The 27,509-nt window shown below is 47.2% G+C and overlaps 1 protein-coding gene across 6 annotated transcripts in view; it reads right to left on the reverse strand.

The window, feature by feature from the left end:
* The window catches only part of ADCY4 (adenylate cyclase 4), a 74,924-nt gene that overhangs the window by 42,955 nt on the left and 4,460 nt on the right, over positions 1-27,509 (reverse strand). For 3 of the 6 annotated variants that reach the window (XM_053265662.1, XM_053265661.1, XM_053265657.1), the window contains exons 1-5: positions 15,591-15,687; positions 11,938-12,599; positions 7,178-7,375; positions 2,691-2,852; positions 745-894 (exon numbers count right to left, since the gene is read on the reverse strand). In XM_053265662.1, the coding sequence (XP_053121637.1) occupies positions 745-894; positions 2,691-2,852; positions 7,178-7,375; positions 11,938-12,123 (696 nt within the window). In that variant the 5' untranslated portion in view covers positions 12,124-12,599; positions 15,591-15,687. Of the gene's footprint in view, positions 1-744; positions 895-2,690; positions 2,853-7,177; positions 7,376-8,329; positions 8,352-11,937; positions 12,600-15,590; positions 15,688-27,509 lie in introns of those variants that run through there. The other 3 variants (XM_053265658.1, XM_053265660.1, XM_053265663.1) reach the window with 3 other exon arrangements.

The following is a 27,509-nucleotide window of genomic DNA, read 5'->3' on the forward strand; positions in this document are numbered from 1 at the left end:
TTGGTAGAATACAGGAGGGGGTTTCCATTGCCTTCTCCCACGCAGTATGAGATGATGCCTTTCAGCACCTTCCTATATCACTGCTGCCCAATATAGGAGTTTCCCATAGTCTGGGAAACATACCAGTGGGGATTCGAACCGGCAACCTCTTACTCCCTAGGCAAGTTACTTCCTCGCTGTGCCATTAGGTGGATCCTATGTACCTACATTTCTGTTTTTCTTGGATTTTTTTATTCCGTTGATATTCAGATCATTATCATTTCATGTTCAGCTACTCTGAATTCTTTGAAGAAAAGCCGATATACATTTTTTTAAAAATGACTAGTTCATATGTGAGTTGTTTTCACACTAGAGGTCACCAGCAGAGAGACCAATTCTGTTGCTCCACAAAACCCACATCATGTGTTTTGCGGAGCCTTTGCCCATGTAAGCTGCCTGGAGAAAGACTTTTTCTGTGCATATGCAGAACGGTCATTCAGCACAGCCAGAAGTCTACCTTATGTAGCTGTGGTTCAGGAATGTTCAGGAAGATGTCAGACTTCACCCCTCCAGTTGTTGTTGGCCTACAACTCCCATAATCCCTGGCTTCTGGCCACTGTGACTGGGGATGATGGGAGTTGTAGGCCAACAACAGCTGGCAGGGTGCAGATTGACACCCCTGGTTTAAGGTCTGCATGTAAAGATTAAACGGAAAGGAAGGGGGCCTGAGGGACTGGGCAAGAGCACAGTCCCTTTTGCACTCACCTGGTGCCGCTTCTCCGATTCCAGCTTGACTCGGGACTGGATGAGGTTGAAGGTCTCGTGGAAAGTCTCCTCCAAGGCCACCTCCATCAGGTGCTTGTGGTAGGCACCCACCAAATTCCCACAGACAAAGATGACTAAATTGGCCAGAAGCTAAGAGCAGAGGCAAAGACAGAGCCTGTGAAACAATGTTCGATGGGGGCTGGCGGGGAGAAGATCCAGTGCAGGCAGGTAGGAGGAGGCTTGGAGAAGGAGGTCACCTTGAGGCAGTGGCCAGTGAAATCAGCAAAAGGCAGATATTGCCACTACTACTACCACCACGACTCCAGTGCATGAATAGGAACATAGGAAGCTGCCATATACTGAGTCAGACTATTGGTCTATCTAGCTCAGTATTGTCCTCACAGACTGGCAGCAGCTTCTCCAAGGTTGCAGGCAAGAACCTCTCACACCCTATCTTGGAGATGCCGGGGAGGGAACTTGGAAGCTTCTGCTCTTCCCAGAGCGGCTCCATCCCTGAAGGGGAATATCTTACAGTGCTCAGACTTCTAGTCTCCCATTCATATGCAACCAGGGTGGACCCTGCTTAGCTAAGGGGACATTGCTAGTTGGGGTATGCACAAATTGCTTTTTGCTATTCTATCTGACCTTGAATCAAATCGCATAAAATTGAATCGATTCGTCCAATCGATTCGTCCAACCAGCCGACCATAGCTGGCTGGTTCGACGAATCGAATAGGACATTCACTAAAAATTTCATAAATCGCCCATAGGAAATAATGAGGAAATTGAATCATCCCATTGCTCCCCATGGGTAGGTCCTAGGGACACCAATGTGGGTTGAGTGTTAGGGCAAGACCCAGCCTACCTACCACCCAACCCACAAAGCAAATGGCTCACAACCTAAAAGGAATTAGAAGGCAGACACCAGCAACATCCACTGGAGCGATGCTGTGCTGGGGCTGGATAGAGCCTGTTGTTCTCCCCCCATAAATATAATAGAATCGCCACATTCAAAGGTGCCTCTTTGCTCAGTTAGCATGTGTGAGAAGAAGTCATAGGAACATACAAAGCTGCCATATACCGTGTCAGACCATTGGACCATGTAGCTCAGTATTGTCTACACAGACTGGCAGCACATTCTCCAGCGTTGCAGGCAGGAGTCTCTCTCAGCCCTAAGGAGGGAACTTTGAACCTTCTGCAAGCATGCAGGTGGTCTTCCCAGAGTGGCCCCATTCATATGCAAACCAGGGTAGACCCTGCTTAGCAAAGGTGACAATTCTGCTTGAAGAAGGCCTTGTTCCCTCTTTAGTTCATAACTGTGCACAGTGGCCAACCTGTGGCTCTCTAGCTGCTGTTGGACTACAACTCCCATAATCCACAGCTGCAATTTATTATGTCTGGGCATTGTGGGAGTTGTAGTCCAGCAACTGCTGGAGAGCAGCAAGATGGCCGGCCCTGGTCTAAATCATCTTAGGAACATAGGAAGCTGCCTTATACTGAGTCCGACCCTTGGTCCATCTCGCTCAGTACTGTCTACACAGACTGGCAGCAGCTTCTCCAAGGTTGCGGGCAGGAATTTCTCTCAGCCCTATCTTGGAGATGCTGCCAGGGAGGGGACCTGGAACCTTCTGCATGCAGGTGCTCTTCCCAAAGTGGCCCCATCCCCTGAGGGGAATATCTTAAGGTGCTCACACATGTAGCCTCCCATTCAGATGTAAGCCAGAGTGGACCCTGCTTAGCAAAGAGGACCTCATGCTTGTTACCACAAGACCAGCTCTCATGAGTTTCTGGGGTCATAAAAGGGGGACATCTAGGCTCAGAATTCCGACAAAGAACATTCCAAGACAGCTAAACAATGAAGCAGAACAGCAGGAAACGGGAACATTTAGGAGATGACATGTCCAAGAATGCATGCTGGGCAGGGCAGGGGGTTTGGCCTAGCTCACCTGCAGGCCCAGCTCGGCCTGAGGCCGGGGCTGCATCGAGAGGTAGACTCCCAGGACGATGATGTGGGAGAGGGAGGAGATCAAGCCAGCCCCGACTGCCTCTTGCATGCCGACGGGCAACATGGTGTAGACAGTGAAGATGATGAAGAGGAAGAAGGAGACCTTGGAGGAAAGGGTGTGGTATCCGTCAATATTGTAGCAGGACTCAAACAAATTCCTTCTTGGGAACCTTCAAATCAGATAATGCACTGAGGAATCCCACCCCAACCACACACACACACACACACACACACACACTTTCATTCTAGCTTCAGAACTAGAAAGTCACTAGATGTTAGGCCAATTGAAACCGGGGCGCTTTCCAGATGACACCCTATTCAGCAGTACAATGCTTCAGCTTGGCAGGGTCGTTTTGAAAATGCTCAATGCTTGCACAAGCCTCCTACAATGGGAAAATACAGGTGGGGTTTTTTTGTGACGGACGTGCAACGTTGTAGGACTAAAACGCAAGGATTAAATCCGAAAGAAGGCATTGGAAATGTGAACGGCACCTTGCTGACAGCACAGAGACTGCAATGTTGAAACACAGGCAGGACGGAAGCACACCACAGACACGAAGTGACACTGTTGTATAGAATGTAATCTGGAAAGCACCCTGATCCATTTAACTGGAGAAGTTTGCTTCATGGAAAACATCTATCTATCTACTGCCTGATAGATACATTTCTAGGCAGTGCATAGGTAAAGTGTGCCATTGACTCCGGTTTCGACTCCTGGTGGCCACAGAGATCTGTGGTTGCCTTTGGAAGAATACAGGAGGGGTTTACCATTGCCATCTCCCGAACAATATGAGACGATGCCTTTCAGCATCTTCCTATATCGCTGCTGCCCGGTATAGGTGTTTCCCATCATCTGGGAAACATACCAGAGGGGATTCGAACCAGCAACCTTTGGCTTGGTTATCAAGTAATTTCCCTCCTGCACAATCCAAATTACAATATAAAAATAAAAACAAACAATTAAAACACAGCCAAAAAAACCCCCCAATTAAAAACAATTCACAGAGTGAAACAATTGAAATAATTTCACAGGATAAAAGCAATTCAACAGTTTAAAACTAATTTCAAATAAAAGCCCGAGAAAACAGGTATGCCTTAGGGGTCTTTTAAAGCAACCAGAGATGGAGACACTCTTATTTTGACAGGGAGTGCATTCCAAAACACGTCATAGAAACATGTGAAGCTGCCTTATACCCAGCCAAACCTTTGGTCCATCTAGTATTGCCTACACCAGGCCTGCTCAACTTCGCCTCCCCCCCAGCTGTTTCTAGACTACAACTCCCATAATCCCAAACCACAGTGGCAAATAGCCAGGGATTATGGAGGTTGTAGGCCAACATCTGCAGGAGGGCCGAAGTTGAATAGGCCTGGTCTATACTGACTGGCAGCGGCTCTCTTCGGTTTCAAGCAGGAGTTTCTCCCAGCCCTACCTGGAGACGCTGCCAGGGATTGAATCGCAGAAATAAATAAAATAAATGCAAGGTGGATGCTCTACCACTGAGCTACAGCCCAATCCCCTAAAGCAGGGCTACTCAACTTCAGCCCTCCTGCAGATGTTGGCCTACAACTCCCATAATCCCTGGCTATTGGCTACTGTGGCTGGGGATTATGGGAGCTGTAGTCCGAAAACAGGTGGAGGGCCTAAACTGAGCAGGCCTGCCCTAAGGGGACTTTCTTACAGGAGACAGTGCTCATGCATCGCCCATCCAAATGCAAAGCAAAGCAAACCCTGCCAAGCAAAGGGGACAACTGATGCTCAGTACTACAAGATCAACTCTCCATCCCAAAAGGAAAGGGATCTTCAGGGTGAGGAAAAAGAACAAAGCAAGCTGCCTTATACCAAGCCGGACCATGGTTGTAACCAACGAAGTATTGTCTACACCAGGGATTCTCAACGTTAGGTCCCCAGATGTTATTGGACTTCAACTCCCATAATCCCCAGCCAAAAGCCACTGGGCCTGGGGATTATGGGAGCTGAAGTCCAATAACATCTGGGGACCCAACGTTGAGAATCCCTGGACTACACCAAGGGTTCCCAACCTGTGGCACTCCAAATCTGGTGGCTTTGGGCCACCTCCGGCCGCAGAGGCACAATGCCTCTCAATACCAGTTGCAGGGTAGCAACCGCAGGAGAGAGGGCATGCACAGACCTCTTGCCTGTGAGCTCTCCAGAGGCATCTGGTGGGCCACTGTGTGAAACAGATGCTGGACTAGATGGGCCTCCTTGGGCCTGATCCAGCAGGGCTCTTCTTATGTTCTTATGTAGATATTGCTGAACCACAACACCCAGCATCTCCAGCCACAACAAATTATAGCTGTCAGTGATGCGAGTTGGTTAGCAACATCTGGAGCTCCACAAATGGGGAATCCCTGATCTCCTACTACTACTGCTACTTATATACCGCTGTTCAACAAAATTTTGCAAAGCGGTTTGCATATAAAAACAAATAAATTATAAATAAGGTGACTCCCTGTCCCCAAAGGCTCACGGTCTAAGAAACATAAGGTAGACACCAACAACAACCACTAGAGCAGGCCTGCTCAACTGAGGCCCTCCCTCCGCTGTTTTTGAACTACAGCTCCCATAATTCCCAGATACAGCGGCCAATAGCCGGGTGTTGGTTATAAGCCATAAGGCCATAAACAGCTTGGGCCCTGGGTATTTAAGAGAACGTCTTCTTCGTCATGAACCACACTGCCCACTGAGATCATCAGGAGAGGTCCGTCTGCAGTTGCCATCGGCTCGTCTGGTGGCTACTCAGGGACGGACTTTCTCTGCTGCTGCCCCAAGGCTTTGGAATGCACTCCCTCGTGAAATAAGAGCCTCCCCATCTCTGACAGCTTTTAAAAAGTCTTTAAAGACGCATCTGTTCACCCAGACTTTTAATTAAATATTGTTTTAATGGTTTTAATAATGCTTTATTTATTTATTTATTCATCAATCAGATTTGTACACCGCCCAAACTTTCATCTCTGGGTGGTTAACAAGCATAAAACAAGTTAAAAACATATACAAAAAACTTAAAACAATTTAAAAATTTAAAAATAAACCAGAGATTAAAACCTTAAAAAAAAATTAGGAAGCTGAGAAAGCTTGGGCAAAGAGATGAGTTTTCAGGTGTTTTTTTGAAAATTGCCAGAGATGGGGAGGATCGTATCTCAGCAGGGAGAACATTCCACAATCTCAGGGAAGCGACCAAGAAGGCCTGTCTCTGTATAGCCACCAAACAAGTTGGCGGTAACTGGAGATGAACCTCCTCAGATGACCTCAATGCTGTTTTAAAATATTGTTTTAACAATTTTAAATTGTGTTTTAAACTTTTTGTTTTTGTTTTAACTAATATTTTACTTTCTGTTGTTCTTGTTGTTTTGTTGTTGTTGTTGTTGCAAACCACCCAGAGACATAAATTTTGGGCAGTATAAAAATATGTTAAATAAATAAATGGGAATTGTGGGTCAGCGTCTGCAGGAGGCAGGGGCGTAACCAGGGTGGGGCAGGCAGGGCACGTGCCCTGGGCACCATTGCAGGGGGGCGTAAAGTGCCTGCCATGTCCCGCCCCCAACTATGGTCCGGAGAGGCACCCCGCCACACACACACACACACACACACACGCACGCCTGGACTACTAGGAGCAACCCCCCAGCGAGCACTTGCCATTTATTTCAAGCAGCATTTGCTGCCTGAAATCATCTATTCCCCTTTCTCTCCCTCCAGAGAGAGTTTGAATCCCCGCTGGTATGTTCCCCAGACTATGGGAAACACTGATCTGAAAGATGGGTGTCAGATGTTTGGATGGGGGGGACGCAATTTCAGTGCTTGCCCTAGGCACCATTTTCCCTAGTTACGCCCCTGGCAGGAGGACCAAAACTGTGCAACCCCACACTAATTGGATGCCGTGCTGGGGTTGGAGAGGGCCGGTTGCTCTCCCCCGATAAAGAATCACAACTTTGAAAGGTGCCGCTTTGCTCAGGTAGCAGGTGCTGCCAGTCTACACTGATTGGCAGCAACTCTCCCATGTTTCAGGCAGGGATCTTTCCCAGCTCTTCCTGAAGGTGTCAGGGGATGACCCTGCATGCAAGCAGACCCTCTTCCACTGAGCTATGGACCTATCCCTTAAGAGGACTATCTTACAGCACTCATGTGCTTTGGACATGCTTTTAAAAAATCCTTGCAAGTAGAAAACTAGACACCAGAGCAAAGTTTGGGCTAGGACTCTACTCCCTGAGAGGCTAGATTTCTACACATAGGGAGAAGCACAGACTATCATTCAATTAAGGGTGTCTGCCCACGTGCATTCAAAAGTGATGTGGTCTTAGAAGGAAGGAGTATCAAGTTATGGCCTGAATGTATGGTTCAACTCTTGGAGAATTCCAGCCCTCACTGGAACATCCAGAACTAGCAAAGAACGTCGCCTCAGCAACTCTTACCTGATCCCAGGGGTTCACTATCCCTCCTGTGAAGACAAAGACATAGCCCATGGTGATAAGGCAGGTCCAGATGACAGCAGAGAAGATCCGGGTGCATCGCTGGAAGATGCTCTCGATGCATGCAAGGACCAGGATGAGACTGAAGATGGCCAGAGCAACAAACAATGTGATCAGGAAGCCCAGGTTGGAGGAGAAATCCTAGAGAAAACAAAAATGTGTGTTTTATCCAGCTTGCTTGCCGCACTGACTCTTGTGTGCCAGCAGGTGGTGCCCCAGAGCTCAGCAGCTGTGTAAATGACTTGTATGCGGAAGGTCTCAGGTTCAGTCTGCAGCCAAAAAACCAGGCAGCAGGAAATGGGAAATATCTCTGCCAAAGACTTCTCTGCCAGAGATCTTCTTTGGCCTGACTGGGTGAACTGCATCAACTCAACCTGAGGTCAGTTTTCTTAGCCAAAAAACCCACACACATAAATAATAAACACCCCAGTCCAGGCAATCTTCCATTCATCATCATCATCCTTTATTACAGTCATAGACCAGCATAAAAATACATGTTAGAGAACACGAGAAAATAAAAGTTGAAATGAAAGGTGGTTACGTATGTGATGATGCATATTAACATTACAAGAACTAATAGTACTTAGAATGTATGAGGGTGTTAAAAATGTGGATGCTAAAAGAGCTAAAAGTACTAAAATACAAAAAATGTAAATGCATATAATAATAATAACACTATTAATATGTTTAAAAGTCAAAAAATGCCTAAAAGACATTAAAAGGGGACATTAAATAATCAAGTTAAAGAACATAATAAAATAGAGCTACATAAAAGTCAGAATAAAAATTATATTGAACGTTAAGACCAATAAAAGGAGAAAGTGGGAGGTGTGAACAATTACAGACTCAAATCAGGGCTAGAAAGGCTCAGAGCCCGTCATCTGCTGGTGATACCCATCACAGCCACACAGTATCTGGCAATCTTACATTCTGTTGTTTTCAAGCCACAGAAAGGGGCAGCAGTTCGATTCTTTCTGCTCCCAGCAAGACAACCCAGGATGGGTCAAGCTAGTGTGGTGCCTGAGGCAAGGCAGCAAAAGCTTTGCTGCTTTGCCCCACTTCCTGGGGAGGGGCCAGCCCCTATTCGAAACTCACCTTGGCAAGTGTTGGCTATGGCATGGGGGGAGGGGGGAGGGAGGAGGGAAGGTTGCCAGCAGCTTCCCCTTCTCTCTGTCTGCTGCTTGCAAATGTTGCAAGGAGGGAGGAGAGGCGCTCCACGCAAAGTTTGCAAAGCTCAGATTGGTCCCAAAGCGCTGCTCTAAGTAGACGGGGGGCATCGTGCTGCCCCACTGGCATTCCAATCACCTGCTGCCTGAGGCCATTGCCTCACCTCGCCTCATAAAAGTGCCGCCCGTGTAGGCAACCCTGGCGCATGTTCCTCCACAGTCCCGCTTTGGTAGTCCGCAAGGGCTGGGCTCACAGAGACTGCCTTCTGCCTCTGGCAGCAGGTGCCAACGTTCACCTGCCACCTGGCAGGCAGCCGACCACCTGACTCGGCAGCTTCCTCCACTAGCCCCTGCCCTGGCTGGACCACCGGTCTCCTTAAGGCAGGCCAGGGAAGGGTTTGGGATGAGCCCTACCCACAGGACCTAAGGGCACCAACGGACACAACAGGATGGCCCAACATGAGTTCCCCTGTTAACTGAGCAAAGAGGCACCTTCTTAAAGTGGTGATTCTCTCTATTGAGCATGGGGAGAGCAACCGGCCCTATCCATCCCTAGCACAGCATCCCTCCAGTGGCTGTTGCTGGTGTCTATCTCAGGGATTCTCAACGTTGGGTCCCCAGGTGTTATTGGACTTCAACTCCCATAATCCCCAGCCCCAGCAGCCTTTGGTTGAGGATTATGGGAGCTGAAGTCCAATAACATTTGGGGACCAAATGTTGAGAATCCCTGGTCTATCTTATGTTCCTTTTTTTTTTTTTTAACTGTGAGGCCTTTGGGGACAGGGAGCCATATTTATTATTTATTTAATTGATTGATTGTTTGGTTGATTGATTGTTTATAGCTATGTAAATAAACTTCTGTTGAAAAAAAGAAAACAGAATTTGGCTTGTGCCGTCAAGACAGTATTGACGACTGGCAACCACAGAGCCCTGTAGTTGTCTTTGATAGAATGCAGGAGGGGTTTACCATTGTCTTCTCTCGTGCAGTATGAGATGATGCTTTTCAGCACCTTCCTATATTGCTGTTGCCCGATATGAGAGTTCCCCATAGTCTGGGAAACACACCATTGGGGATCCGAACCAACAGCCTTCTGATCCCTAGGCAGGTTGCTTCCCCGCAGCGCCATTAGGTGGCCTCCGTTGAAAAGTGGTCTAAAGCAGAATATCAATATTTCTTGTATTTGTGTTCCTATTCCTATTCTCCTGCACGTCTGCTCCTCAGGTTGTGTCAAGGAAGGAGCTCCTCCCAAGTCACTTTTCTTCACCGTCAGGTCCCCTCTTTGCACACTCTCCAGCCTCACAACCTCCTTCCACAAATATACTGTAGGAAGCTGCCTTATACTGTGTCAGACCATTGGCCTATCTTGCTCAGTATTGTCTATACCCGGGATTCTCAACGTTGGGTCCCCAGATGTTATTGGTTTTCCACTTCCATTGTCCCCAACCAAAGGCCAGTGGGGCTGAGGATTATGGGAGATGAAGTCCAACAACATCTGGGGAATCAACGTTGTGAATCCCTGGTCTATACCAGGGTTAGGCAGACTTGGCCCTCCAACTATTGTTGGACTACAACTCCCACCATCCCCAGCTGGGGATGATGGGAGTTGTAGTCCAACAACAGCCGGAGGGCCAAGTTTGCCCTCCTCTACACTGACTGACAATGGCTCTCCAAGGTTTCGGGCAGATGTCTTTCCCAGCCCTATGTGGAGATGCTTCAGGGATTGAACCCAGGACCATGTGCATTCAGATGCTCTTCCACTGAGCTGTGGCCCCATCCTCTAAGGCAGGCGTTCTCAAACTTGGGTCCCCAGATGTGGCTGGACTACACCTCCCATCATCCCAAACCACAATTGCCTTTGACCATTGTGTCTGGGGATTAGGAAAACCGTAGTCCAACCACATCTGTAGTCCAACAACATCTGGGGGTTATGGGAGTTGTCAATCCATCAAACCAGGGTTTCTTAACCTTTAGCCCCCAGATGTTGTTGGACTACAACTCCCATCATCCTCAGCCACAAAGGCCATATCTGAGGATTATAGGAGTTGTAGTCCAATAACATCTGGGGGCCCAAGGTTAAGAAACCCTGCATCAAGCAATATCTTTATTTTGGTCTTTGAGCAGCATACGGTTAAACACATAGAAGTTGGCAGCTGTAGCCTTAAAAACAGTCTTTGCCTAGAGACTGTAACTACAGAGTTAAAAGGGGGCGACATCGAAGCTATAAGATTGCTTGGATACGAAGCAATGCAGGCTATATAATTAGTTGAAATTGAAATTGAAATTTAATTCAAATTAAAGCGATAACTCTAGACTATATTGAAAGTAATCATTTAGCGCTCTGAACGAACTGAAAGCTAAACTGATAAGCTGTGGCAATAAGAGCTGGAGGACTGAATAACTAGAGATTAGACACGGTGTTCCAAGGATGAGCTGTCGGGCCTGGTTAGCTCTTGCCGGCGGTCAGGTCCTGACGGATTTTGCATGCTGCTGCACGGAACTTGGCACCATTATGTGTAATGGGGAGTTATTGTCAGCAACATCTGTAGTCCCCTGCTAACTGGGGAAAGAAGTGCTTTTTCAAGTGGTGATTCTCATATATTTAGTGACGCAGAAGGAACTGGCCCTATCCAACCCCAGCACAGCATCCCTCCAGTGGCTTAGGTTTCTTTTTAGATTGTGGGCCCTTCGGGGACAGGGAACCATCTTCATTTATTTACCTATCTATCTATGTCAGGGCTGCTTAACTTCGACCCTCCAGATGTTTTTGGACTACAATTCCCATAATTCCCAGCCACAGTGGCTAATAGCCAGGGATTGTGGGAGTTGTGGGCTAACACCTTCAGGAGGGCTGGAGTTGAGCAGTGTTAACTGCTCTGAGAACTACTGTTGAAAAGCAGTATATAAACAATAGTAGTAGTTGTTGTAGTCCAACAACATCAGGGGATTATGGGGATTGTAGTCCAACAACTATGGAGGGACATGATCGAGGTGTCCAAAATTATGCATGGATTAGAGATAATAGACAGAGAGAATAGTTTCCCCCTCTCTCGCAACACTAGAGTGAGAGCTCATCCCATGAAACTGAAGGCCGGGAAATTTAGGACCGACAAAAGGAAATACTTTTTCACACAGTGCATCTATGGAATTCTTTACCAGTATCAGTGGCTACTAGTCTAGTGGCTATAGGCCACCTCCAGCCTGAAAGGCAGGATGCCTCTGAATACCAGTTGCAGGGGAGCAACAGCAGCAGAAGAGAGGGTATGCCCTCACCTCTTGCCTGTGGGCTTCTCAGAGGCATCTGGTGGGCCACTGTGGGAAACAGGATCCTGAGCTAGATAGGCCTTCGGCCTGATCCAGCGGGGCTGTTCTTAATATACAGGGGACCAAGTTTGAGAATAGCTGCCCCAAGGTGGATTTCTTACAGGTCTCACATGTAGTCTCCCATCCACACGTACACAAGGCAGACCTTGCTTAGCAAAGGGAACAATTCAGGCTCACTACCACAAAGCCGGCTCGCCTTCCCACAACCTCCTTACCCTTCCGCTGGCGAAGGATGTCGCAATGAGTGCCACGCAGATGCCCAACACAATGACCAAGAGGAGGAGGATCAGGGGATACTGTTGACTCAAGCTGTAGTAGGTCTGATAGAAGAGGTCCTCTCGTGGGGTCTCGCTGGTTGTTTGGGGGCGACGCTGGCAGGGCATGGCTTCCCCCGGGCACATGGAGTCCCAACTTGGAACAGATGTTGGCCTTTGCCCCAAGGGAGGAAGCAGTGTGAATCAGCATGCGTAGGTGAAGAATTTCCAGACATCCCTTTTCATAAAAAGCCTCCAGTGAGGGGCGGAGAATCCCATGGTTGAGAAATGTGTGTGTTTTTTAATCCAGACAGGAAGAAACTCCAACAGCGATATGGACAGAGGGCCTAAATTTGGGGCAATCTCAGCATGGAGCAATCGTTCCAGGAAAGCCCATCATCGTCACAGGAAGTTGGCATCAGTGCAGAACGTTTGAAACAGAAGAACCTGAAGGAGAAAACCAGAGTGGGGCTCAGCCATCGTCCTGTTTACACCCTTTCCTCTTCCGCTCCTGAAAGTGCGAGGAGAATGGCTTGTTCTTTTGCGGGGGAACAATGAGATGTATCCAGCCTGTGCTGGATTTCGTATGTTGTTGTCTTTAAAGTCGGCTTTGAAGTTTCAAACTGGGGAAGAACAAAGCCGTAAAACAGAATTTGAGAGTTGGAGGGTTCTTTGGCGGTCATCGGATCGACACAGGAGAATTCAGAGCTCGATTAACGTAACAGATGGCAATCCAGCCTCTCATTGAAGACCCCCAAAGAGGGAGAGCCCACCACTCATCTAAGCAATATAGAACTGATAATCAGGGATCCGAGAAAGAAACAAACAAAGATCCTCTTATTTCTGTCCCCTTCATGGTACCTTCTCCCTCTCTTTCATCAACTCTCTCCTCTAGGACCACCTTCCCTAGACATAGACGCTTTGGGACCATGCCTCAATCTCCACACCCTGCTGTAACTAAGCCAGAGTATATGTCACTGAAACTATTGCAGATTCTTCCATTGTTTACATAGAATCACTAAGCTGGAAGAGATCTTAGCCTGGACTAGAAGAGCTATGTCTGCTCAGTGCCAGGAACTGCTCCAGCATCTCTGAGAGACAGCCGTCCAGGATGCAGCCTCTGCCTCCATCTCCTTCCTCTTCTTCTGTTGTGTTTTAGATTGACAGTTTCTTTTGGACCCGACCTTTTAATTTTTGTACAGCACCACCATGTAGACAGTGCTTGAAGGGGGCATCAGGGAGGCGTGACCTCCCCCACCACCACCACCACCAAAAAAACCCCAAGCTTTTGTTCTGGTCTCCTTTGCAACTGTTTTAGAAGGGCAGAGGCAAACTTGTGGGTTGTTGTTTCCCCACCAGGGCCCCCTACTTCTCCCCACCATAATTGAAGCACAACATTCCTATTGATCCAATCTTCACAGCTATGAGCTCTGGTGATGAATATTAAAAGGGCTAATACCAACAACTCTCTCGTGATTCACACAACAACTGGTATAGGAATAAAAATGGAGATGGATGGAGAGGAGAAGCTGGTAGAAGGCTTGGGAACCATTGGGAGAAAAGGAAATAGAAAAATGGAGAGGAGAGGTGGGGAGGGGAGAGGGGAGGAGAGTCGGGGGGGAGAGGAGAGGGAGGGGAGAGGAGAGGAGGGGTGAGGAGAGGAAAGGAGAGGATGCATATCTAAAGATGAGAGGCTAGCTTCTTTCCTGGCTTCTCATATATAAAGTTGAGAGGCTGGCTACTTTCCTGCCTGGCTACGATGCCCTGCTAACTGAGCAAAGAGGCACCTTTTAAAAGTGGTGATTCTCTTTATTTAGCAGGGGGAGAGCAACTGGCCCTATCCATCTCCAGCACAGCATCCCTCCAGTGGCTGTTGCTGGTGTCTATGTCATGTTTCTTTTTTAGATTGTGGGCCCTTTGGGGACAGGGAGCCACCTTTATTTATTTATATCTGGAGCCAGCATGGTGTAGTGGTTAGAGTGCTGGACTAGGATCGGGGAGACCTGAGTTCAACTCCCCATTCAGCCATAAGACTTGCTGGGTGACTCTGGGCCAGTCACTTCTCTCTCAGCCTAACCTACTTCACAGGGTTGTTGTGAGGAGAAACGTAAGTATGTAGTGCACCGCTCTCGGCTCCTTGGAGGAAGAGCCGGATATAAAACGTAAAATAAATTTATACACACACACACACACACACACACCACTGTGGGAATTTTTGTTGAAAAGCGGAATATAAATATTCATTGTATTCGTACTAAATGTTTTTTTAAAAATCCAACTCTGAATTATTTTCATAGCTATATCCCACCCTTCCTTCAAGAAGTGACTCCATTTTATCCTCATAGCAGCCCTATGAAATAATTTGGCACTGAGCTTCATGGCTAATGAGAGACTTGAACCCAGATCTCCACGTACCAATATACGTGCACTATGCTGTCTCTTATCTCTATGATGTTTGCTTGCAGGGCCAGATGCGAGGTCTGATTTTAGGGGGGTAGAAAGGTAGCGAGACAACTTGTTAGAGGGAGAAGTGAATCTCAGGGATGAGAACACAGAAACAGGAATAAGAGGTGCCTCCCCCCCTCCCCCCATCCTCTCAGAGAGAGAGAGAGAGAGAGAGAGAGAGAGAGAGAGAGAGAGAGAGAGAGAGAGAGAGAGAGAGAATTATGTTTCTCCTTTCTTTGTAACTTGCTCACTAGGAAAACCAAACAGCTTTGCCTGTCAACACAGGATGACAATTAAGACAGGGGCGTAGCAATGTTGCAGTGGGCCCAGAGACAAGATTTTAAAATGCCACCCCCCCCCCACTGAAGCTCAGCTCATGAAGTAAAGAAATCTTAAATGAGGCTGAATAAGAGATAGATAGATAGATAGATAGATAGATAGATAGATAGATAGATAGATAGACAGACACACATACACACACACACACACACACACACGCTATACATACACACATACACACACACACTATGTGCCACAATAGAACATCATCCTAAATTATTTAAAAGGTTTTGTGAACTGTGGACAATGCAAGTCGTGTAATGGTACTAGAGAAAGACATGCTGTTCTGGTAGCTCCAGGTCTTAACACTCACATCAGTTTCGGAGGATGAATACAACTGATGGAAGCCCGGGCGGGTGTGCAGCTGGGGATGTCAGTCATGTAACTTGCCTCACGGGGGGCAAGGCAATGGGCCCCCAGACAATTGTCTCCCCTTGCCCTATCATAGTTACGCCCCTGAATTAAGATCTTCATGTCACTCAAAATTCTCCTCTCTGCTGTCATAGTATAAATCTGTATGCCTTAAACATTCGTTCAAACTTTCTGCAAATGTTTCATTTGGAAGCATTTCCATTCGGCACCACCTCTCCCCTGCCATGCTAGAAAAATTCTGGTTTTCCTCCTGAGATGCAGATCTTCCTCATCCCTTTACTCCTAAATATCACTCACATGGATTGTAGATCCATTGCAACCATCCCCAGCACTTTTCTTCTGCCACTCTCCCCAGCACCCTCTCCCTATGCCGTCTCCTTCACCACAAGTCAGCCCTCCTGACCCACCCAGAGTTTCCACACAATCCAAAGTCCCCAACCACTGCTCTGGTATCTCACCTGCCAGCTGCCTTTTTGGAACAGAGAGCCTGCCTTCCCCTCCTCTGCTCCTGATGCTGCCTGTCTGCAGTTGCAGGAAGTCTGTTCTGCCTTCCACAGCCCAGCCCAGCCCAGCCCAGCCTCTGAACTCGAGCTTAAAAACTCCGACCAGTTTAACACTTTCATCCCCAGTGCGGGGGAAATGAAGGACAGGGCAGGAACCTGTCTGGGCACTGCAGGGCCTGGGAAAGCTAGAGACACCCTCTGGGGCAAAACTGCATAACTGTGTCCACTGTAAAATTGGGATATATAGTACTGAGGTGGCTGGCAAATATTTTTCAGTGTGTGTGTGTTAGGATTTTGTGTGTGTGTGTGTGTGTGTGTGTGTGTTAGGAATTTAGGGTAGCCCCTGGATTTTGGCTCCTCCCGCCAGCTGCTAAATCCCACCTGAATTTACATGGATTTCTAATGCACTGCCTGGATTGCCCGGATCTGAGCACATGGGAAGGCAGAGAAGGAGGGGAAAGCATACAAATCCGTCAAATAAATAAATAAATAAAATGCAAATTAGTTGCTGTGTGATTTGCATAATATGTAATTTGCATAATATGCAAATCAGGCCGCCTGGATTTGGAAATCTTGAATATGGCAACCTGTGTGTGTGTGTGTTTGAGGGGGGATACATTCGGGGGGGGGGGTTCAAAGGACCGCTCTGGGATGCAGAGTTTAAATGAAATGTAATTTGCAGGGAAATGGTGGGCTTAATTATTAATTAGATGCCTATTTCAGCATCCGTTCAGGCGGCATAGGCCCACTGGAACATAGGAAGCTGCCTTATGAAGAGTCAGACCATTGGTCCATCTAGCTAGCTGTTATCCACACTGGCTGGCAGTGGTTATTCTTATTTCAGGCAGGAGTCTCTCTGAGCCCTACCTGGAGATGCCACCAGGGACTGAACTTGTGACCTTCTACGTGCAAAGGAGATGCTCTACCGCTAAGCATCCCCAAATGTAACACAGATGCGGTGAGATTTGAACTCGTGACCTGGTTTACAAGACCAGCAGCACTCCAACCCTTGAGCTCTGAAACCTTGTGCAAATTTAAGAGCCTACAAAGGTCGGATTCAAACCCATGCACCCAGAGCACAATGGATTATCAGTCCATGCCTTAACCACTGTGGGCACCTTGTCTTGTGTAAAATGAGTCAATGCCCTCATTTGATCTGCACATTAACCCTACGTAAGGCTAAAAGAGAGACTGGCAGGGATTGCACTCAGTTTTCTCTCTGCTCTTCCTAGTCCGACACTCTAAGACCTACACCACAATAGTGTAAAAGCACTGAGTGCAGTTACGTTCCTTTCTTGTGCTTCACAAAAGCGACAGCAATGTTATCAACACAAGCCAGACTGTCACAAATCCCCACCTTTCTTTCCTTCCTTCCTTCCTAATTTTTTTTGTAGCAAAGGAATTTTGCTCTTTAGCATGCATATTCGTGGTTTACTCACCTGTAACTCATAGATCCCAGATTACTACTATGCAGCATTTACAACTAGTGAATTAGTAATTACCTTGAGGAATGATCACAGGGGAGTTGAAATGGGGTGAGGGGTTTCCCCTTCCCTAACCCCTGCTAACTGAGCAAAGGGACACCTTTCAAAGTGGTGATTCTCTTATATTTAGCAGAGGGAGAGCAACTGGCCCTATCCATCCCTAGCACAGCATCCCTCCAGTGGCTGTTGCTGGTGTCTACCTTAGGTTTCTTTTTAGATTGTGAGCCCTTTGGAGACAGGGGACCATCTTATTTATGTATGTATTTTTTATTTTTCTATGGAAACCGCTATGAGAACTTTGGTTGAAGAGCAGAATATAATTATTCATAGTGGTGGTGGTGGTGGTGGTGGTTTTTTGTGGTGCTACCCCCAAGCAACACACACTACCAAGTGGGATGTTTTCTGGTAATCCAGGGGTTCTCAGCTGTAGGTCCCCAGATATTGTTGAATGACAACTCCCATCACGCCCCCTTGTGGCTGGGGATTATGGGAGTTGTAGTCCAACATCTAGGGACCCAAAGTTGAGAATGCCTTCAGCAACTGCACTACAAATATACATTGCAGGGAGGTGCAGAAACAAGGAGACCATGCCATTCTCAAAGAGACTTCAGCCCAGGGGCGGCCCTTCCATGAGGCAAAGTGAGGCAGTCACCTCAAGGGGCAGATGGTTGGGGTGCCAGCAGGGCAGCAAGATGCTTTCCCACTTGATTTTAGCCTTTGAATTTGATTTGGGAATGGATCTGGGCCTTGCAAACTTAGCAAGGAGAACTTCTCCTACATCATACTATCTTTGGTCACCCTGCTTTGGTCCATCATGATGAAATCTTAAACCAACTTCCTCAGCCAACCCAAAAACTGGATTTTCTTCAGGCTCTCTCTCCCAATACACCCTCCTCCCTCCCCTTGGTGAAACCAACCTCAGCTCTCTAAACATGGGGGAGTGTTGTCTGCTACGTGTTGGTTGCTCAACAATTGTGTTATCTGCTGAATGTTGATTGCTCAAATAGCACATGGATATTTGGTAACTGGTGTTTTAAGCAAGGATGGAGATCAGCATAAGTGTTTCGGCCGGGGGAACGCGAATCGAATTTGAGGCACCAAAACGATTCGTGCACACCCTAGTGCACAGCTCCTGAATTAGATTGTGTGAATTGCCCGAATTGTGTGAATTGCTCCTCTCCTGGAGAGGAGAGCTGGTCTTGTGGTAGCAAGCATGACTTGTCCCCTTAGCTAAGCAGGGTCCACCCTGGTTGCATATGAATGGGAGACTAAAAGTGTGAGCACTGTAAGATATGCCCCTCAGGGATGAATCCGCTCTGGGAAGAGCAGAAGGTTTCAAGTTCCCTCCCTGACTTCTCCAAGATAAGGGCTGAGAGAGGCTCCTGCCTGCAACCTGGAGAAGCCGCTGCCAGTTTGTGAAGACAATACTCAGCTAGATAGACCAATGGTCTGACTCAGTATATGGCAGCTTCCTATGTTCCTATCTGGTCTCCTTCACCATCTGACATCCATAGCCTAGACTTGAAGTTGGGCAGCTGATCTTGGGTGGGGGAGGGGACCCAACATTGGCAGCCCAACATTTCCAGATCTGGATGACATGGAAAAGGATCGAAGTACCAGCTCACGCTGGAAGCATGCATGTTTCAAAGAGAGGGACTTTGGGCCCATCAACATAGCCTCATCCCCCCCACAGTAACCACACGGTTATTCCAGCAATTCCCCACCCTTCCTTCCCGATTGCCTGATTCAACACATCGAAGAAACCAGTACCAGAATGATGCCTATCTCCCCAATGGATGCTAATTGCAGAATCCATTGCAGAACTGTTATAGTTTTCTCCCACTTAGAATGCAAGTTGTCGTGACCATTTTAGAACCCTGCCACTCTCTGAGATGAGAACTCTGAGCTGTCCAGCTTCCCTGTTCCTTCTGTTCGAGGAAATCAAAGTGTGGTCCCGGACAGCTAAGTGGATTTCAATGACTGGGCCATCGTTAATGGGTTGTGTGCGTAATCCCGCCGAGAGGTCAGTGGGAAGAGACAGAGGAGCCAAAAAAGGGAACGTCGCTTGGATGTGGGCAAGTAGACACATCAAAGATTGAACGAATTCACCAGCTAATGAGACCAGAGGGAGGCAGCGACTTCCTGACAGATTTAGACACACTAATGAGCTGGAGAGCTAATGTGGTTTCATGCTTGTCACCATCTCTTGCAAGACGCTTTTGGTCCATTTAGATAGCCATCAACTCCCCAACCACGGGCCCCTGTCTCTCTCTCTCTTGCTCGCTCGCTTGCACGCACACAGAGAGATACAGAACACAGGATTTCATATCTCAAAAGAAGCCTCCCACAGTTTCAGGCTAATGAGAACTGCCATCTTCTTTTCCAGCAGGGTTCTAGTGGCTTCCACAGCTGGCTGGCAAAATATCAATGAGCTGGACCCCACCAACCAGATCACAGATTAGGAACATACGAAGCTGCTTTATACCACGTCAGGTCCATCAAACCCGAGACCTTCTGCAAGCAAGCAGATGCCCTACCACTGAGCGACAGTGCCATTTCAATATTTGATTTCAAGATCAACCCTATTGACAGGTGGAAATTTAACAGATGCAGCTCTTTCCCCCACCCACCCACCCACCCCCACACACAATCTCATCAGTCAGGAAAGGGGAAGGTTTCCAGAGCCACAGCTATACTGCCTCCATAGGTAGTGTTTTCTTGAAAAGCAGTGTGGTATAGTAGTTAGTGTATAGGCAGTCACACACTTAGGCAAAAGGCAGCTGGAACATGATTCTGTACTTGCCTTAATTTTCTAGAATAATCTTGGGCCAGTTAGGAACATAGGAAGCTGCCATGTACTGAGTCAGACCATTGGTCCATCTAGCTCAGTATTGTCTTCACGGACTGGCAGCGGCTTCTCCAAGGTTTCAGTCAGGAGTCTCTCTCAGCCCCACCTTGGGATGCCAGGGAGGGAATCTGGAACCTCAGATGTTCTCCCACAGAACTATGGCCCCATCCCGGGGGTGGGATATCTTACAGAATTCACATGTGGTCACCCATCCAAATGCAACCCAGTGCAGACCCTGCTTAGCAAAGCGAGCAATGCATGCTTACTACCACAAGACCAGCTCTCTCACATCCCCACCTGCCTAATAGGGTTGTTGTGCAGCAAAAATGGTGGAAACCCTCATGTTCAGGGATTCTCAAACATGGGTCCCCAGATGATGCTGGACTACAGCTCCCATCATCCCCAATGGCATTAAAATATTGTGGCTGGGGATGATTGTAGTCCAACAACATCTGGAGAGACGTCTGATAACTCTTGGCTTAGAGTAAGGGAAGGATATGAAGGTGAGATAGAAATGAAGTCTGAGAAATTTGCTGATTTCCCCCTTTCCCTGCAAACCTGAGGACTGGAAACTTGAAACTCCTAAAAAAAATGCTCTTGTGCATCCACATATATTTTGGCAGCATTGCATATGCGGTGAGGGTTGTGGCACAAGGCTGTTTTTCTTATCTTCACCGCATTTATGACACGGCAAGGTGTGCCTGACAAAGTCCCCTCTGCTACACAGCCCTGTGAAGAGCAGCAGCCCTACCCTCATTTGCATCAATGTGCTGTGAGGTTGAGGCTTATTACCCTGTGGCAAACAGAGGCGTATCTAGGGAAAATAGCACCTAGGGCAAGCACTGAAATTGCGCCCCCTGTCCAAGCATCTGACACCCATCTTTCAGATAACTTTACCATAATATCAGCTGAAAAATACAAGTCAAGCTCGTTAATCTTTAATATTTCAAAAACTATTTAGCAGTGGACTTAGCCAGACCAAAATATGCTGGAAAACTACCAATTTCAGTATGCTGGGGCTCATGAAATACCCAAATACTAGGTGGAGCTGTACTTGGAAAACTAAACAGAAGTCCCTGTCTAATTCTCTACTATGCATTGTAGCATCACCATTACATAAGTTTTAAAAATCAATGGAGAATTTGACTTTTCCCAGATACTCTATAAATAATTAAAGGGTATGCAGAGTCAACTGTGTCACTGCTTGGAATATATTCTAGTCTTTCAGAAAGACAGTTAAAATGAGAGAAAGAGAGCAAGAAACTCCCAGTGGGCCTTAATATTAAGAGTTTCACACTGATTCAAAGACAAACTCACCATTAATAGCCATATTAGCAAGACATCACATTTAACTCACTTATCACAAGAAGCAAAGTAAGAGCAAATGAATACAATCCTAGCTCTTAAGCGTCAGCTCAGTATTCACAAGCCCTGATTCTCTGTACATAGTGCCAATCTGAATATGTGTACAGTGTCTTATATTATATTTTTATTATTATTATTTTTACCCGTAGCCCCTCTGGGGGGGCTTCCTAAAGGCTGGGGGGGTTGCAAAGATTCCCCCTCACCCCGCTGGCCTCTAGGGCCTCGCAGGGACCATTTGAGCATGTGCAGTGGCCGTTTTTAAAAATAATCTTTTTTTTTAAAGGCCACTGAAAACAAAATGGCCACCGCGCATGCTCAAATGGCCTCTGCAAAGCCTGGCATGACCTAAAGCCTCACAGAGGCCATTAGAGCATGCACGGTGGCCATTTTGTTTTTGGCAGACATTTTTTTTTAAAAAAAAATAATTTTACAAAATGGCGCCCCCCTTCAAGTGGCGCCCGGGGCACGTGCCCTGCCTGCCCTACCCCTAGATACGCCCCTGGTGGCAAAGCATGTTGTAACATCACAATCCCCAGGTAGCCTCCCTAAAAAAACACAGACACAGTATGGTGTGAAAGGGAAGTCACTTGCCTAGGGAGCAAGAGGTTGCCAGTTTGAATCCCTGCTGGTATGTTTCCCAGACTATGGGAAACACCTATATCAGGCAGCAGCGATATAGGAAGATGCTGAAAGGCATCATCGCATATTGTGCGGGAGGAGGTAATGGTAAACCCCTCCTGTATTCTACCAAAGACAACCACAGGGCTCTGTGGGCGCCAGGAGTCGACACTGACTCCATGACACAACTTTACCTTTATGACTTGTTAAAGTGGCTGTTCTTCAGGCTTCAGCACTTACCACAGGGCCTCTAGAAGTTAAGCCCCTGGATGGGTAGAGCTTGCATAGGAACATAGGAAGCTGCCTCGTAATGAGTCAGACCATTGGTCCTAGCTCAATATTGGCTACACCAAGGCTGTCCGAGGTGCTCTTACCCCTGGACTTCGGGGCCGAAGTCTGTGGCCTCTACAGCCCCTGGGGCCCCCCAAATCCTCTTTAGTTTTTCCTGGGTAGTGTGGTCACCCAGCCAAGCGTGATGATGCTTAATTTGCAGAGTGGGGAGGGGCTCCAAAGACCTTTAGGTCCAGGCTCCATAATTACCTAGGTGCACCTCTGAGGGCTGCTCCATATCGGGGGGGGGGCTGTTTCTGGCCTAAAAACTCCCATAATCCCTAGCCACAGCAGTTAATAGCCAGGGTTTATGGGAATTGTAGGCCAACATCTGCAGGAGGGCTGAAATTGAGTGGTCATGGTCTACACAGACTGGCAGCGGCTTCTCCAAGGTTGCAGGAAGGAATCTCAGCCCTATCTTGGAGATGCTGTCAGGGAGGGAGCTTGGAACCTTCTGCTCTTCCCAGAGCAGCTCCACCCCCTGAGGGGAATCTCTTACAGAGCTCACACATCAAGTCTCCCATTCATATGCAACCAGGGCGGACCCTGCTTAGCTAAAGGGACAAGTCCTGTTTGCTACCACAAGACCAACTCTCCATTACACACACACACACCACCACCATTCACACAATCAGGAACTGGGTAGGACAAGTGTCCTTCCCAGGTCTGGGAGCTGTGTGCACTCAATTTTCGTGTGTGTGTGTAAGCAAACTAGGTAGGAGGAGTGGGAAGTGATGGTGTGTGAGACAGGAACTAGGCAGAGCACCTTTCATACCCAGTATTTTACCAAGGCTGGAGGAAAAGATGTCCTACCCAGTTCCTGCTTCATGCACCATCACTTCCCACCCCTAGTAGTAGTTTGCTCACACACAAGTGAAAATTGCGAGTGCACACATCTCCCCAAACCTGGGGAGGATACCTGCCCTAACCAGGGGAGGGAGTGTGTGTGTGAGAGGGGGGGGAAGGAGGGGGGGAGAGAGAGAGGGAGGGAGGGAGAGAGTGTGTGAGAGAGAGAGGGAGAGGGAGGGAGGGAGAGAGAGAAAGAGAGAGAGAGAGCCACATTGACTTCTATATTAGTGGAACACAAGGTTATTGCAGAGTAAAAGAATGCAGTCAACAGTAAGCAGCGAAGAGCGATCAGGATGGGAGAAGCAGTGCTTCTTTATATGTGAAGTTAAAACATACAGAAAGCCCCTGCTGAATATTGCTCCTTTTCTAGAACTTCACTTGGCTTTCCTTGAAAATTCTCAGACTTTTAGGAAAGAACATAAGGAAGCTGCTGTCTGCTTGGCAGCTTGGTCTATCTAGCTCAATCTCCGCTAACCCTGACTGGCAGTGGCTCTCCACGGTTCCAGGCAGGAGTCTCTCCCAGCCCTACATGGAGGGGCCCAGGACTGAACCTGGGGTCTTCTGCCTACAGAGGGGATGCTCTGCCATTGAGTTATGGCCCCATTCCCAGGGAAGAACCCTAAATTTCACTTTTGTAAAATCTTGGCCCCTTCTTGGACTATAAAGCCTGTTCCTCTGTCCATATGTGACATGCTGCACGAGAGGCACTTCTCTTCTCTGCTTGCCTTCCCGGGCCCCTCTCCCTTCCCTGCCAGGCACTGCATGAAAGGCAAAAGGGAAGTTGTGGGGTTTCCTGCCCCACCCTTTCCTGATGAATCAGAACAGAAGAAAAAGAAAGAAAGGGGATCTCCCACCCTTGGCATGACACAGCTAATCCTTCTCTAGGACTTTGCTCCTAAAACAAGAGGCAACAGGCTCAGGTCTGCTAAGAAAGGTTGGGATGGGGCCATCACACAGTGGCTTTATATTCAAGTGGTCATCTTTTTTTGTATTGCAGCTGATTTTGTGTGCTGGTTTTTTGTGTGTGTATATGTTTTGCTAATTTTTAAAATAGAGTTGCCCCATCTTTCATATGCAAATTTAATTTTTTGGACTGATTTAATCCTTTAATAGATCTGTACTCTTTTTAAATAAGTTGTGAACCATATAAATCTATTAAAATAAAATAATGAGTACTCATATTACTATTGCTGTCTTCTTGCCCATTGTATTATTTTCAATGTTAATCTTTTTATTTATTTATCTATTTGATTTTATGATTTATAGACTTTGCAATTGATTTATTGATTTACAATTGGTTTATATACTTTACAAATATATATTTTATATATTTGATTTATGGACATGTACAGGTGAACCCTGGTATCATGGGGGTCCCATTCTCCACTACAACCACGGGGAACGGAGCCACGGATACTGAGTCAGTGGCCGCATTCACCCATAACGGGAAACCAGAGTTAAAAGAAGCCTGAGGTTGGCTTTCCTGAGTGTCTGAATTAGTGAAATGCTGGTCCCATCAGAAAAGCGACCTGAGGTTTCCCTTCCGAAACTCTAATTTGAAACCTCGGGCTGTAGTGAGTTTCACTGCTTCTACCTACAGTTTGCAGCCGGCTATGGTACGGCCGAATCCTGAACTTTGGGCTGCGTTCACTGTAAACGGGAGCTGAGGGAGGAAGCTCCCGCCTCTCTCCAGCTGTGATTGGCAGTTGGGGCTGTCCTTCATGCCAGAAGGAATCCCGCACAGCTAGTTCCTCCTCCTCTCTGCAGCCTCCCTGATTGCAGTTCCTGTCTGTTTCATCCAAACACAGACAGGTAAGCATGTGGGGGGCATCATGTAGGAATGGGTCAATGGGACTCAGGAGGTTAGGTTCCTGAAAGCAGGGAGGCTAAAAACAGCTGGAAATGGACAAAATAAGATAAACAAAGTGCTGTACTGTGCTCTGCAGGTCCCCAGATGTCCAGCGATGCCCAGCGAAGTGGTCTCTGTGCAAGACTGCAGTAGCCCCACCTCCCATTTTTTCACCAGCAAAGACATGGGGGGGCGCCCTGCTGTGGCTCCCCACTGCCCCACTGAGCCCCTTGCTCCCCTGCCAAGACCATACAGGGGAACATAGGAACATAGGAAACTGCCATATACTGAGTCAGACCATTGGTCTATCTAGCTCAGTATTGTCTTCACAGACTGGCAGCGGCTTCTCCAAGGTTGCAGGTAGGAATCTCTCTCAGCCCTATCTTGGAGAAGCCAGAGAGGGAACTTGAAACCTTCTGCTCTTCCCAGAGCGGCTTCATCCCCTGAGGGGAATATCTTACAGTGCTAGTCTCCCATTCAGATGCAACCAGGGCAGACCCTGCTTAGCTATGGGGACAAGTCATGCTTGCAACCACAAGACCAGCTCTCCTGGTCTCCTGGTCTCTCCTGGTCTCCTGGTCTCTCCTGGTCTCTCCTGGTCTCCTGGGCCAATGCTATCCTCCTCAGCACCACCCCACCTTGCCGGGTGCCACTACCACTACTGCCACCATTTCTCAGCCGGTTTGTTGTATGATAAGTGGCTGAATGGGTTCTTTCCTTTTTTGAGTGGATGAGAGAGGGAGCAACCCATTCAGTCACTTACTGCCCCACAAGCTGGTTGGGAAATGGCAGTGGGGAGGATGGGGGGAGGGGGAGGGGGAGGAGGAGAGGCCAGCAACAATTTAACCACCATGGGGGGGGGACAGGTATGGGGCCCTTGACACATGGGCATCTGTGGAGGGCAAGAGGGGGCAGTGGTTCCCCTAGATTGAGCCAGTTCCCATTGAATTCAATGGGGCATACTCCCAGGGACGGGGTATTAGATTGCTGGCTTTGTCCCCCTTGGAAAAGGTCCTGTGGACACCCTTGCCTTAGTGGCCCCTCTTCTCGGGGGCGCCCAGGGTGGCCCGTGTTCTTTTTTTTTTAACTTGATAAATGCTTTTTATTAGTATTATAGGTAGAAACAGAAAGGTTACATCTCTGAGAGTCCAACAAAACCATACAAGTTTACATACAAGATCTTATCCACCAAAACCAAAACATAAGAAAAATACAATTGTGTCTAAAAGATCCAAAACTAGGCATCAATAGCTATCAATAAAGAATCTTGAACCCCTCAAGGGAAAAAAAGATCTCCCCCAACCTGATTGGTCATCATACTGTCAGGCAGTCTAAAGAGGAGAGAACCAACCCAGCTATGACATACAAAATAGAGATAATATGAATAATTCAAGCACAGAACCAGACATCCCCAATGCTCTGCAGTATGGGCTCCACCCCACAAACCCACAAGCTCAAAAATGTTGTTAAGTATTAATGATTAGTTTCTATATTCTATAGGAGAAAATAAAAATTCCCTTGCTCCAATTTTGTCCTATATCTGATTTGAAACCTGTATAAATAGGAATAAGAAAACCTAAAAATTTATTTCAAAACTTTCATTAGGTAAATTAATTGAATCGTATAATGTATATGTTTAATAAAATATGTTTTATTATGTATTATTCTTCGATGCCAAACAAAGAGGAGATTTCTAAAATGTCTTGGATCTTCTGATCTTTTGTGTCCCAGCTGCATTAAATGAAAAATATTGTATATTATCTTATATACTAAGCTGATGGACAGAGAGAATCTATAATGATTAAAAAAAACCATCCATGAATCAGCAAAACCAAAAATGAGTTCAGTGAATTTTAAAATCTTTGTTCTATCCAAACAAGGATGTAACAGGTTTACAGCAGGAACCTCAGCAGCAGACTTCACCAACAAAATGCTATAATGTTCAGTTGCACCTATCTTCCACTTGAATTTCAACGTTATAAATAACAGGTGAAGGAATCTAAATGGAATTCATGAATTCAATCCTACTAATAAGAACTCTAATTGCATATCTAATTACATAGCTATGTAATTTTAAATGTACCTCAAATGTATGTCTCAAATATGTCTTAGTATGTAATATGAAAGTGGCCCAGGTTCTTTGAACAGGTCTGTCCAATTAAAGTTATGCCCCTGCATCAGTTTCATGGAGGCATTGAGATGAAATGACCTCATGGCCTGAATCGAAGCAGGGAGGGGCAAGAGCATATGCTTCTTCCCTTCCCAGCCCCCCCCCCCCATTTCAGCTTCATCTCTCCTCTTCGGCGCTCATCTAATGCTCAAGCCGTGCTCCCCGCTCGTCCCTACTCTTCTGCCATTCCTATATATAAAGGCAGGACTCATCACAGTCAATAAACACACTGTTGAATGAAGGCCATTAGGAGCTTGGCTGAGACCCAACAAGCTCATTACGCCATGGGCTCGGAGCCCTGTCGGAGCGCTTTAGGCTGCCAGAGATGCTTGCTCTTGGCTGGAGAACCTACAGAGAAACT

This window comes from Hemicordylus capensis, chromosome 6 (genome assembly GCF_027244095.1).
Source record: "Hemicordylus capensis ecotype Gifberg chromosome 6, rHemCap1.1.pri, whole genome shotgun sequence".
Taxonomy (NCBI): Eukaryota; Metazoa; Chordata; class Lepidosauria; order Squamata; family Cordylidae; genus Hemicordylus; species Hemicordylus capensis.